This window comes from Gekko japonicus, unplaced genomic scaffold (assembly GCF_001447785.1).
Source record: "Gekko japonicus isolate JY-2015 unplaced genomic scaffold, Gekko_japonicus_V1.1 scaffold2150, whole genome shotgun sequence".
Classification (NCBI taxonomy): Eukaryota; Metazoa; Chordata; class Lepidosauria; order Squamata; family Gekkonidae; genus Gekko; species Gekko japonicus.
In genome coordinates, this window is record NW_015168719.1 from 249917 (window position 1) to 262648 (window position 12732).

At 44.3% G+C, this 12732-nt stretch overlaps 1 protein-coding gene across 1 annotated transcript; it reads left to right on the plus strand.

Annotated features, from left to right (window-relative positions):
* Nucleotides 1-402: 402 nt before the first annotated feature.
* On the plus strand, nt 403-848 carry LOC107114138 (profilin-1-like). Its single transcript, XM_015415577.1, is given in 2 exon segments — nt 403-529; nt 532-848. Coding segments are annotated over 2 exon segments (444 nt in total).
* Nucleotides 849-12732: the final 11884 nt, after the last annotated feature.

Genomic DNA, 12732 nt, shown 5'->3' on the forward strand with positions numbered 1-12732 from the left:
ATGAGCCCTTTCTCACCCATTGCTGCTTCCTCCCACAAACTAACAGCTGTACAGGGGGCAACAACTGGAGAACTGACACTGGCCATCATTTAGGATGAAGATCCAAGCAAAGTAGCCCTCATGGTTGTTAGGCTTTGGCTCTGCTTGCTTTTCACTGCCAGAGGCCCTCTAAGGAAGCAGCCTATATTGGGAAAATTCCCTGTTAAGTTAAATGGCCAGTCTGCCCTGTGATGGCAGCCATTTTGCTAAAACTGAGCAGGTCTGGGCTGCTGAGTGCCTAGTAACCTGCTGGGAGGGAGGATCTGAGGGCAGGTGTTTGGGGTGTCATGGCATACACAATATTACTTCCCGTGGAAAACAGGAAGTGTTGTTATGACATAAGTTCGTGTTGTCTAAAAGCCTATGAGCTGCATAAATGTACCCGGCCTAGTGAAACAATACTGCTACATCGACAGCCTGATGGCCGACGGCACCTGCCAGGACGCTGCCATCGTGGGCTACAAAGACGTGCCGTCTGTCTGGGCTGCCGCCCGGGCAAGACCTTCGCCGGCATTACGCCAGCGGAAGTAAACGTCCTGGTAGGAAAGGACCGAGACAACATGTTTGTGAACGGGCTGACGCTTGGGGGCCAGAAGTGTTCCGTCATCTGGGACAGCTTGCACACGGACGGGGAGTGTACCATGGACCTGCGGACCAAGAGCACAGGCGGAGCCCCCACCTTCAACATCACAGCAGCCGTGACCAGCAAGATGATAGTCCTCATGATGGGGAAGGAAGGTGTCCACGGCGGCTGCATGAACAAGAAGTGCTTTGAGATGGCCAACCACTTGCGGAGATCCCAGTATTGACATGCCTTCCTGCGTGGCCCCGCCCGTGGTACTACTGATGGAACGGTGTAAGGATGTCCAAGGTGGCAGCGACTGCCCATGGCCCCCGGCCCTGCCATAGTGGGACCGACCCCAGGGCCAGATCGCCATGTATTCCAGCCCTCCGCCCCACTCCTTGCCTCTCCCCCTACCCCTCCCATTTCTATTGTGGTTTTTTTTCTAACCCCTGCACCCGCACTCCTTTTTCTTCTCTCTCTGCCATTTTTTCTATCACAAATCCCTATTGCTGCCAAATTTTCTGGTTGTTACAAGGTGTAGTTTTTTGGTTAAGAAAACTATATTGGAACAAGAAAAATAAAAATAAATTAGTGAAACAAAACAGGCACCCAGAAAAACAATCCAGCAAACCCACAGTATTAACAGTAATGTATCCTCTTTTGCCCTTTTAAAAAAAAGTTGCCCAGATTTTCTCCAAGCACTGCTTGCGGTTCTAGTCCTTCAGAGCAGTTTCAAGCTTTCCTCCAAAGCAATTCTGACATCAGCAGCCAGAGTCGACTTCCTGTCAAACCCACTTGTGCTAGGGAGTCAGTCACAGATCATTAGACGTACCCTTGTAGCTTCCCGCAGCTTCCATTATTTTCTGCTTCATTGTCATGTGCATGGGGGCCTCTAAACAGCTTAACTGGCGTTCTACCTAGAGGATACAGGTATGCGCAGGTTATTGATTTAATTTGCAGGAGAATGGTGATCAGATCCTACTTTTTTGTGCCTTTGTCCCTAGCCAAATGCAGGACAGGTTAAATTGCTAGTGCAGACATGTTCCTCTTCTAGCCAACGGCTTTATTTTGATCTCCCTTTACTTCCTCGCTGTTCCTCAACAGGGGGAGCCATTACTTCAGTTCTGCAGTAAGGGATGCTCTGATTAAAGGAAGGCTAAAAAACGATGGGCAGAGAATTGGCAGAAGAGGGACTAGACAACCACACAGGTACCTTTTTGACAGACTTCATCCTGCTCTCAGTGATTCCATCAGACACTGCACTGTAGTATGGTGTGCAAAGTTCTGTGTGGTCAGAGGGATATGCTTAGATGAAAATGTGAAAATAAGTAGATTTCCCCGTGATGTTGACTCTGGTGCTTTGGGCGTGCCACTACGGCATGGTACAGATATAAAGCAAACTGTGGTTTGCTGATACACAAAGAAATCAGTAAACGCACAGGGCTCACATCCTCCTGCTCCTCCTCTTTGTACATAACCAGCAAACCACAATTTCATCGTAAATATCCCTCCTTCCCTAGTACACACGAGTTCAAGGACCATTATATAGTAGCAAACCACAGTTTGCCATTACCCCTGAACCAGTTCTCTCTTCTCAGTCTCTGTTCTCCCTGCCCTTCCTCAGCCCCTGCCCATTAAGGCTCTGTGAGTGCAGCTGTGTTCTATGGCCTCTTATTTATAGAAATCAAAGCCAAATGCTGCCAGAACCATTCTATGGTGGCGCTTACATTGAGAAATGAGGGCTCTAGGAAGAAATGGTAGGCCCCCTTTAAGCTGCCAAATGTTTTTTAAAGGTATTTCAGAGAGACTGTAATAACTGAATAACCGTTTATGTGGATTTTACTCTGCAGTCTCCCTTTATAGAATATTTTAAAACAGTTTACTAATCTTTCCAGTGTTTTAGATTATTATTTTTTCAATTAGATTTAGATTTTTTTTAAAAAAAACATGTTGGTATCTTGCATGTCTCTTTGAGTGGATTGTTTCAGCAAAGCAACTAAGACAGATAAGCTGATAGACGAGCATGCAGGCAGGACAGACCTGATAAATGAAACAAAGATCATGCAGTGGATTGTTCTGTGGCATGTCACTGAAATTATAAATAATATCAGAGTTATGCAGATAAATCAAACTTCCTTTGGCATAGTGGCTGATGGGGCTAATGGGACGGAGGAGACAGCAGCCAACAGTAGGCAGAGTTGGAGCCAACAGTATGTAGAGCCAACTAATTCTGGCTTTGTCTCCCTCCCTTGGAGTTTCCAGTCCTGCTCCGGGAGTATTCTGGTCACCATAGAGTTTTTGCCCAAAATGCTAGAGCGTCCCCGCATGACATTCCCAACGCGATGACGTCACCTCCGGGTAGATGTGATCACACCGGGCACATCGGGCAGGGCGGGACTCTTAAGGGGGGGCTCCCCACCAGCCAGCTGGTGGTCTGCAGATTGAGCCACTAATACTACCACTACTACTATTACTACTACTAATGATAACAATAATAACCCCCTACAGGATGCAAGCTTGCTGTGCTGGTGGGGCTTGTGTGCCACACTGAAGCAGAGGGCTATGCTATCAGCAACATAGCTGCTGGCAGGGCCTCCCATAGTAGACAGGCTTCTGCTAAGGAATCAGACTAAAAGCATCCCAAACCCTGATTCAATATGGCAAGAAAATCGAATTCTAATTCTATACCACCTTGGTCATTGCCCAGATTAACAAGGACCACATCAGAGACTGGTGTTCCTGGATCTCTGGTGAAAAATAGGCTACAGGACACAGGCTCTTCTGTTGGGCAACCAAGGGAGAGACCTGATGTACTACTGGAAGCAGGATCTTCTATAGAGAAACCAGAGCAGGGACCTGATCAGTTACTGGGAAAGCAGCAATGTCAACAAAAAAATTATCTCGAGAACAAGACCGAATCATCATGCAATGTTATTTTGAATCAAGATCTGAACAGCGTGGATATTTGAAATGAATGTTTGAAATATGGAAAGAAAAGTGTCCCCATTCTACCACCACTGAACAGCGACTAACAGATCAGCGCCATTTTATCATGCAAAACAACTTTTTCACAGCAATGCAGCTAGATGAAATAAGAAACAACAGCCACTCAAAGGAAGAACATAACAAACAAGAAATGACTGCTCCATCCGTCTCCTCTCAAGCATAGATCTCAGTTAATTACTCTCAATATTCCACAATTCAGAAGGGTACATTTGCACATCAGTCTCCAGTTTTGATATATTTATTTCCTTCACTATGTTTTCCCCCCCTTAATTAAACCCAAACAAATGGTGACCATATAAACTAAGCTTGTTATTTCAGTCTGGTCCTTGCATCTGTTAAAACAACTTTTATTATGCTTATGCTAATTTGCTGCTCGCCCTCTACCTATATGTATGAACAGGGAACTTCTATTTCAATGTATCTGAAGAAGTGTGTGTGCACACGAAAGCTTATACCTTGAATAAAACTTTGTCTTAAAGAAGCCACTGGACTCAAACTTTGTTCTGCTGCTTCAGACCAACACAGCTACCCACCTGAATCTATCTTCATATAGAGCAGGCTAAGAAAGAGGAAAGTTAGAGAAACCAGCATTTGCCAGGGAAACCAATATCTAGATGATCATCTGCAATCCAAATCCTGGTTTCAGAAACAAACCCTAGTTAAAATAAACCATTTCATATCTGAACCAAGCAATTGGCTCTCTTCTGTCTAGGGTTGTGAAAAGTACTGGAGTTCCAGGCGTAGCATGGTTAAATCAGCTCACATTTATTGATTACATTGGAAAATGAAAGATAAACTAGCCGGTCCGCAGCCGGCTTATATTCTTGTCTACACACACACCCAACATCCCCCGATTCCCATGATAGGTTCTATGTACATGCCCTCAGTAACTATAGGTTCCTTACAGGATCCTGGCGCTCCCATTGGTCCGCACCTAGGATCTGCAGTGTCTATTGTTCTCGGACCCAAAGGTCCATGTTTGGTTCGACCGCATGGCCAGGCGCACACGGTCGCAGCCATCTTAATACATAACAGGTTGCCAGCTCCAGGTTGCAAAATACCTGGCTGGAGATTTTGGGGGTGGAGTCTGAGGAAAGTGGGGTTTGGGGAGGGGAGGGACTTCAGTGGGGTATGATGCCATAGAGTCCACCTTCCAAAGTGGCCATTTTCCCCAGGTGAACGGATCTCTGTTGCCTAGAGATCAGTTGTAATCCCGGGAGATCTCCAGCTACCACCTGGAGGTTGGCAACCCTACTCCTGTCCCATACCAATCACAAATGCAGTAAATACAACTGAAGAGCACGCATAGCTCTTTTCTCCTCCATGGAACTTTCCCCCTCCACCGTGGTGTACAAGAACATGTGTGGGAGACATGAACATGTGGAGACCACACTTGAACAAATCCTTCTATCTGAATAAAGGCAGGGGGAGATCTCTCTTATACACATAGGAGCTTCTGCATGGAAAACACATGACATTCTATGTGTTGTAGACACAAACATTTACCTCAGGGATCAGATCTGTTCCTGGTAAGCATTTGTGCCGGGCTGTGATCTTTCTGACTTGAATACCCAGCATTGGCCCGGATCAGAGAAAGAACGTATTATTTAAAGAATTATACCATTATCTGTCATATGGGTATTCGGCAAAGGAAGTCTTCCCAGTAAGTGGCTGCCTTGAACTTCAAAGCTTAGAAGTTTATTTTTCTATTACAGACTTCAAATAGAACATATAGATGCTCACATGATAAAACTGAAACAATTGAACATACGATTATGGAATGTCCCATATTTAATGACCTGAGGGCTAGTTTAATTACTCCTTTACTTAGAAATAAGGAAATGCCCACTGTAGGCATCTGACAGTATGAGAGCAGAGGTGATGTGGTTACTATCAGATATAAATGATTTTGTTACTCTATGGCAAATTTTATGGGAGCAATAATTAAACAGAAGAATAACAATAAGTAAGGCATTATCTTATTTTATACTTTTATTTTCTGCTCAAGGCTATCGCTATATGAGCAGAGACAGACAGACAGATAGACAGGCAGACAGACACTATTACAGTCTCGGGCATTTTTGAAAAAAATAAATTGGAACCTTCTGTTTACACAAGTCCACACTAGTAATTGTTCTTTAATTGAATGACGTGTTTTGGAGGGGTTATTTTAATGGCTTTTAAATATGTTGTCGAAGGCTTTCATGGCCGGAGTTAATCAGTTGCTGTAGATTTTCCGGGATGTGTGGCCGTGGTCTTGGCATTGTAGAACGTGACGTTTCGCCAGTAACTGTGACTGGCATCCTCAGAGGTATAAACACAGAAAGATAGAATACTCTGTGTGTCAAGGGTTTTTAAATGTTATTTTATCATTTATATTTTCAAGAAGAGGAGGAGGAGATTGGATTTATACTCCACCCTTCACTCGGAGTCTCAGAGCGGCTTACAAACTCCTTTCCCTTCCCCTCCCCTCCCCACAACAGACACCCTGTGAAGTAGGTGGGGCTGAGAGAGCTCTGAGAGAACTGCTGCGGATAGAACAGCTCTGAAAGAACTTATGACTGACCCAAGGTCACACCAGCAGCTGCATGTGGAGGAGTGGGGAATCAAACCAAGTTCTCCCAGATTAGAGTCCACACTCCGAATCACTATACCAAACTGGCTTTCCTAAGTGGAGAGGGATCAGCAACTCTTGATAAAGAGGATTTTTTCAAAACGGCCGTTTATCGATAGTCTGTTGGGTTTGGATCCTTACTCATCATATGCTTCATTATCCTAATACAGATGGGATGGAGTGAACTTTCTTACTTCAGAAGAATACAGTCTTGGAGAGTATCTCATACTGTTGGGTGTTACAAGTCAAAACACTTCAGTATTTACAGGGTTAATGATGTTTGTTAAGTCACATGTTTGTTTGTAACCAATCTGTTTAGACAACAGAATGCCCTGGAACTTTGGAGCTAGTTTGCTAGTCTGATTGGAAACCAAGGTGTCAAGTATTTAGCATATTGGCTTCTCCTCCCGTTCTTTTGTTCTGACTGAGAAGGAGATGCCATTCCTGCTCTTCCCGTTTTACACTTTAGCTGCAAGGCATATTAAAGGTAAAGGTAAAGGTAAAGGTTCCCTTCCTCGAAAGTCAGTTACCTTCCCACCGAAGTGGTACCTATTTATCTACTTGCAATTTCTTGCTTTCGAACTGCTAGGTTGGCAGGAGCTGGAACTAGAGACAGGAGATCACTCCTTCATGCGGCACACTCTTTGTTATTTTCATATCCTGTGTACCTTTTTCCCATGTTTGGTTCATAGTAAACTCTTATACTTTAAAACACACCATGGACTCAGTCTCTTAATACTCTGCTGACTTACTTAAAAAGAATCCCAACACATACCTTATGGAAAGGTTTTTTTCTTCTACAGGATTTCTTCGCATTTTCTTTGTTTGGAATGGACATTTTTGATATCTAATTTGTTTGTATCTCTATAAGAACCCTCATGGGGCTCGGCAGTGGAGCTGCAAGGCCGGCGGTGGCGGCCGGGACCGTTGGGGGCGGGGTGTGTGGCCTTATGACACATTTCCGGTGATGTCAGGGGGTGTGGCCTTATGACACACTTCCGGTGATGTCAGGGGGTGTGGCATATGCTAATGAGTTATGCTAATGAGTTCCCCTAGCTCTTTTTCTACAAAATGACCCCTGACTTGGTATAAAAAAAAATACTCCAGCATGCCCAGGTTTGCTGCATTTCCAGCCGTGTGGAAATGACCATGGCTTAGATGCAGCAAAACCTTTCCATGGGCAAAACATAATTTCACTCTGTGTAGCACAACATCTCCCATTCTACTGCTGCCCCAAATGTGCCCCCACAAATGCTGCTTGTAGGGGACAGGGACAACATTTCAGGTTGCGGGGGGGGGGCAAGAAACTTGCAATCCATGGGAGGAAATCCTTCCACCAAGCCCCATGGGATTTGTTAAATAGTGGGTTTAGCACGGCAGAGGTGAAGGCACAGTGATTTCAGCAAGCAGCAGTTTATTGCATCGCAACAGGAATGCTTCACAAGAGGCAACTGTCCTAACTACACCTAAGCCACTCCCAGCCCCCATGCGATTGGTGAGTTCAAATGGCCTCCCTTGGCTGGCTGCCCTCAGGGGCCAATCTGCAGGCAGGTTCCAGGATCCTGCCTGCCTTTGTTCTGGGGCTTCAAGCTCCAACTAGGTGGCCTGCCCAGACAAGCCCAGACATGCCTCCCCTCTTTCCATCTAGGTGGCCTGCCAGACAAGTCCAAGCATGCCTCCTTATGTCCAGACATAACAGGAACAAACTCCGTATCTTCCACCATGAAGCTCTTTTACCAGCCGCTAATTTCCACCAAGAAATATCCCACATATTTACTCACTGGGATATTTTGTAGCGGAACCTGCAACAGTATTCAAGTACGGTCCTATCTTAACAACATTAGGACTAATATGTATGATTTCTTAATGCTCATGTAAATAAGTATTACATCAAGAGGAATATTAATAGTCCTACTTTACTATATATGCCATGCAATCAACTTAGCCACCTGCTCGCTGAAAACAGTTGTTTACGTTAGAGAAAACCTGGCAATGATCTGCCAAAGGGAACAAAGTACTTGGCATTTAATTAATACCAGTTTTTCTTATAACATGGCATAGGGTTTGTAGTTATCCCGCAGTGAGAACTGAGCAGAACTCCATCTTGTTCAGGGGCTCAGCACACCATTTGCATCAATCAATCCAACATGAGTGCATTGTAGTTATTTTCAAATAGCCAATGCATCAGTAAAATCTGTATACAGTCCAACCATAGTGGAACATATGCACATTATTGCTAGATTCTGTTTACTAGGAGCAGTACCCATTGTCCAAGAGCACAAGTTAGGCTGGAATACTCTGTGGTGTTTTCTTTTCTGTAGTTACCCGCACCTTTTGATTGTATTTTATTGTACGCTTGATATTTTAATTGTTTTGTAGACTGACTTGCTGTGCAGTTCCAAGCACAGTTACACCAAGCCCAGAGTTTTCATGCATGCTCATTTTCCTCACTTGTGTGTTCTTGTTGCTTGGGGGGGCGGGGTCTGTTTTGCGTGTGTTTTGCTCCCTCTAGTGGTCGATTTGATATTACATTGCTTTATGTCCGGCATATCTCCCTGAAGATTTAAACTGCAGATTTTCATGCCAGATATAAAGTGATGTAACATTGAATTGACAACTACAGGGAGCAAAACACCCACAGAACAGGGAAAAAACCCCAAAACAACAAGAATTCATAAGCAAAGAAAATGAGAATGTGGGAAAACTCCCAGGGACTATGAAGGATGTAACTCTGTTTAGGATTGCCCTGCCATATTTTAAAAATGACAAGGTATTAGTTTAAGAAACAAACAGATTCTGAAAGCATCAATTCTTAACTCCATTTATATTCCACCATTCTCCCCCAATGGGGACCCAAAGGGGCTTACATTGTTCTCTTCTCCTCCATTTTATTAGTATTGCACATTTTATTAGTATTGCACATGATCTCTCTCTCTCTCTCCCCCCCCTCTCTGAAATTAGTGAGTTTTTCCTTATTAACGAGCAAAAAAGAGTCACAACCAGTTCACACATATGAACCAGCTGCTTAATTTTTCCACGCTGCACAGACTGGTTCACCCTGTGGTTACACAATCCCATGACCAGGAAGAGAGAGAAGGTTTTATTATATTTAGCCATAGGCCATTACAAACCACAGACAGAGAAGAACACAATAAAACATAACAATTGTATAAAATAAGATACAGTCCAAACATTATAAATCCATAAAACCGAGGTTATGAACAGTTAATTAATTCACAACATACCCACTAAAATCAGTATTAGCTAGGAGCAGCGTTGGGATGACCAGGAAGTAATACTGTCCTCCTTTACAGGGGTAGTACCAACCCTGTGTACTTTCCAAGATTTGATGAGATCAGGCTGTACTATGCCACCTTTCCTCCCAACTGAATAAATACAGACTGTATAATATATAAATAGAATATAGAAACTGGGACAAATAATCACCCTCGCAAATCTTCTGAGATCCATTTCCTCAACATTTATTTGTCTTCATCCAATCTTTAATTATCCTTGGGGAGGGGGAATCCAGTAACTCTTCTTTCTTGCAACATCTTTTGATTTGATTTGATTATTAAATTTCTACCCCACCCTCCCGGCCGAGGCCATCTCTGGGCGGCTTACATAAAACATCATAAAATTTACAATACGCATAAAATAGATTAAACAGTGATGATTAAACAATTAAACAATTCTAAAACCATTTAAACCATAAGACATGATAAAGTGCTAGTATCAGTAATTTCACAGTGTTTGCTGTTACTCAATTCTCTCTCCTCGCAGTCGGCTCCTTGATCTTCTTAGATCTTGATGCAATGAGATTTTTCAAGCTCATCTGTAGATTCTGTGTTCAAATATGCATCATCTACGAAGTCTACAAAATGGATTTCAAAACCTGAAACCTACTGAGGCTGAAATCTAATCTAAGGGGATTCATATTCTTCAAACTCTGTGCCAGAACACATTGCTTGCATTCTAAGGAAGAAAAACATTATCCAAATTCATATTTTGAATACATTTGACTCTCAAAAGTGGGAACTCTCTTCCATTTAAGGGGATATCATCCCATCTAAAGAAGAAAAAGAGAAATTGAAACCATTCCCTACAAAGTCTTTTCTGCGGGAGGCGGCAATTCATTTATCTCAGCATCACTGCTGATACTTTGTTAAGAAATGCAAAATAAAAAAGAATTGTTTCTTCTTCTCCTTATTTCTTTAATTAACATTAGCATCACGGTGCCATTTCAGTGTGGAATAAGATTCACAATGAAGTTTCAGGGCCAGTTTGAGGCTATAAGCAAGATTAAATTGCAAAACAAAGAAATGAAAAAAAGACAACTTATAGTAATCAGATACTTTGAGGAATAATCACATATGGTCTGAAACTTGATAACAAGTGTGTCTGTATTCCCTCATTTAGAGCTCTCCATTTATCAAGCAAGGTCTACATAGTCTTAGTATAAGAGATACTCCATTCATTTATATTGCCATGAGCACACAAAGTTGCCTTGTACCATTGGTCTATCAAAATCAGTATTGTCTTCTGCCTTATCTTTTCAAATGGAGATGATCCCAGGACCATCTGCATGGGAAGGAGATATTCTGTCACTGAGCTGCAGCTTCCTGTTTGCTTCAAGGCTCAGTTTAAGGTGCTTGTTTTGATCTATGAACCTTTTCATGATCCGGTGTGTCATGATCTGAACATGTACAGGAAGGGGGGGGGCTTTTCTCTTAGTTCCTTTTCCAAAGCTTATCACAAGCCGTTATTCCCAGGTTTAAAGTAAATAGACTTGGGAATTGTACAAAATGAGAATCCAAGGATCATTAAAGACAGAAGATCGTTGAACAAAGCTGTTGATACGCTTCTCTGGCATCTGTTTTTGCTTAGCTTGTTTTTTTCTTTGTGTGCTTTACTCGTTTTAGTCATGTGTTTATAAACAAATTAGCATTGTCATACGTGCAGTTGCCACATGGAACTACGCAAAAGCAGAAATGGAATTAATTTCCAAGGACACTTTGTTTCCTATGTCAATGCTCCACAAGAAGAGCCTGTTTCCAGCTCATCTGAACCACAACTATTCCCACTAACAAATTCACGGTTTGCTAAATAAGAGATCTAAGGATGAATATCATTGATTTTGGCTATGAACATGGGTCATAGCTTACTGGGCTTTCAGGTGGCACACCTTGCCCCCTCAGGTATTTGGGGAGGAGGAAATAGCTTGCCCATGTTTGCTGGGGACAAGTCCCATGTTCAATCGACAGCACATCCAGTTAACGTAGGAATGCCATGAACCTCAACCCAGTCAAGCTTGACAGGTTAGCATGCAGTGGGGCTATTGTAGGCCCCGCCCCCTCCCTTAAAGGGACAGCCTCCCAAGATTTCCCTCAAAAATTATTTTAAAATCATTTCCCAACGTTTTTTAAAAGGCGCATGCTCCCTGGCCACACTGTGACCAACCACATGCCAAACAGACCCTTTTCAAAAGATGAGCACGAATCACCATCCCCTAGCAAGAAGAATCTGCGGCGATCCCTCCTCCCTCCACCCAAAGTGAAGCGCTCCCTTCTGAGATGCAAGGAACTCTGACCGGGCCGTGGCTCATCCAGAGCTCCGCTTCCACAGCAAGGATGCCCTTGGCCGACCCTTGCAGGCATCTTTGGGGCCCTGGAAAGAGGCTGGAGTGTATCCCGGACCTGGAGCCTTCAGAGTACAGCGGCCTCTTCTGCTTGTAGTGGCGTTGTCTGTGGCTGTTTGGGTGACGTGGGTGGCATTTGCTGCCGTTGCGCCTGCTGAGGTGGCAGAGGCAGTGGCTTGGTTGACAATGGAGTGGGCAGCGAAAGGCTCCTGCCGCCTCTCCCCGACAGTGGGCTGGCAACCAGGCTGGAGCCACAGCCGCCGCCCAGCACGGAATGGGCTCTGTCTGCCATGCCGCGGTTGACACGGGGCTCAAGAAGTGGTGCTTCTCCTCAGTCTCACTGTCGGGACTCTTCTTCCTGCCACCTTTTCCCTCACAGGAACAGGCGTGTTTCTTCCCCTGGGGCCGGGGGGCTTTGAGTCTTACTCCCACCAAGGAAAAAATGGCTGCTTTGGGGGGGGTGGACTCAATGGCATTGTACCCCATTGAGACTCTCGAACCCAGAGTGACCCCTCCCAACAGAAAAATAATGGCAGCCCCACCGGGAAAAAATTTGCCCCACAAGCCAAAAAATCCTGGCTATGGGCCTTCCTGGCAACCCTGTGTTGGCTCCTTACTCTCAACAGACAAGCAGTTAGAGGGTGCGTTCAGATGGGGGATTTACAACGATATAGGTGCCGGTTCCAACCGGAGAACTTACCGGCGTTCACACGGCGAACATCTGCCTCCCGTCCCTAACCGTTGTAAAGCCCTTTAAACCGTTGTACTCTGCCACTAGGTCCCCAAGTGGTGGTATCCTGAGTACAATGGTTGTAAACGCTGTACCCCGCCATCTGATCACTCTCCAACGTTGCACAGCTACTTCCGTTT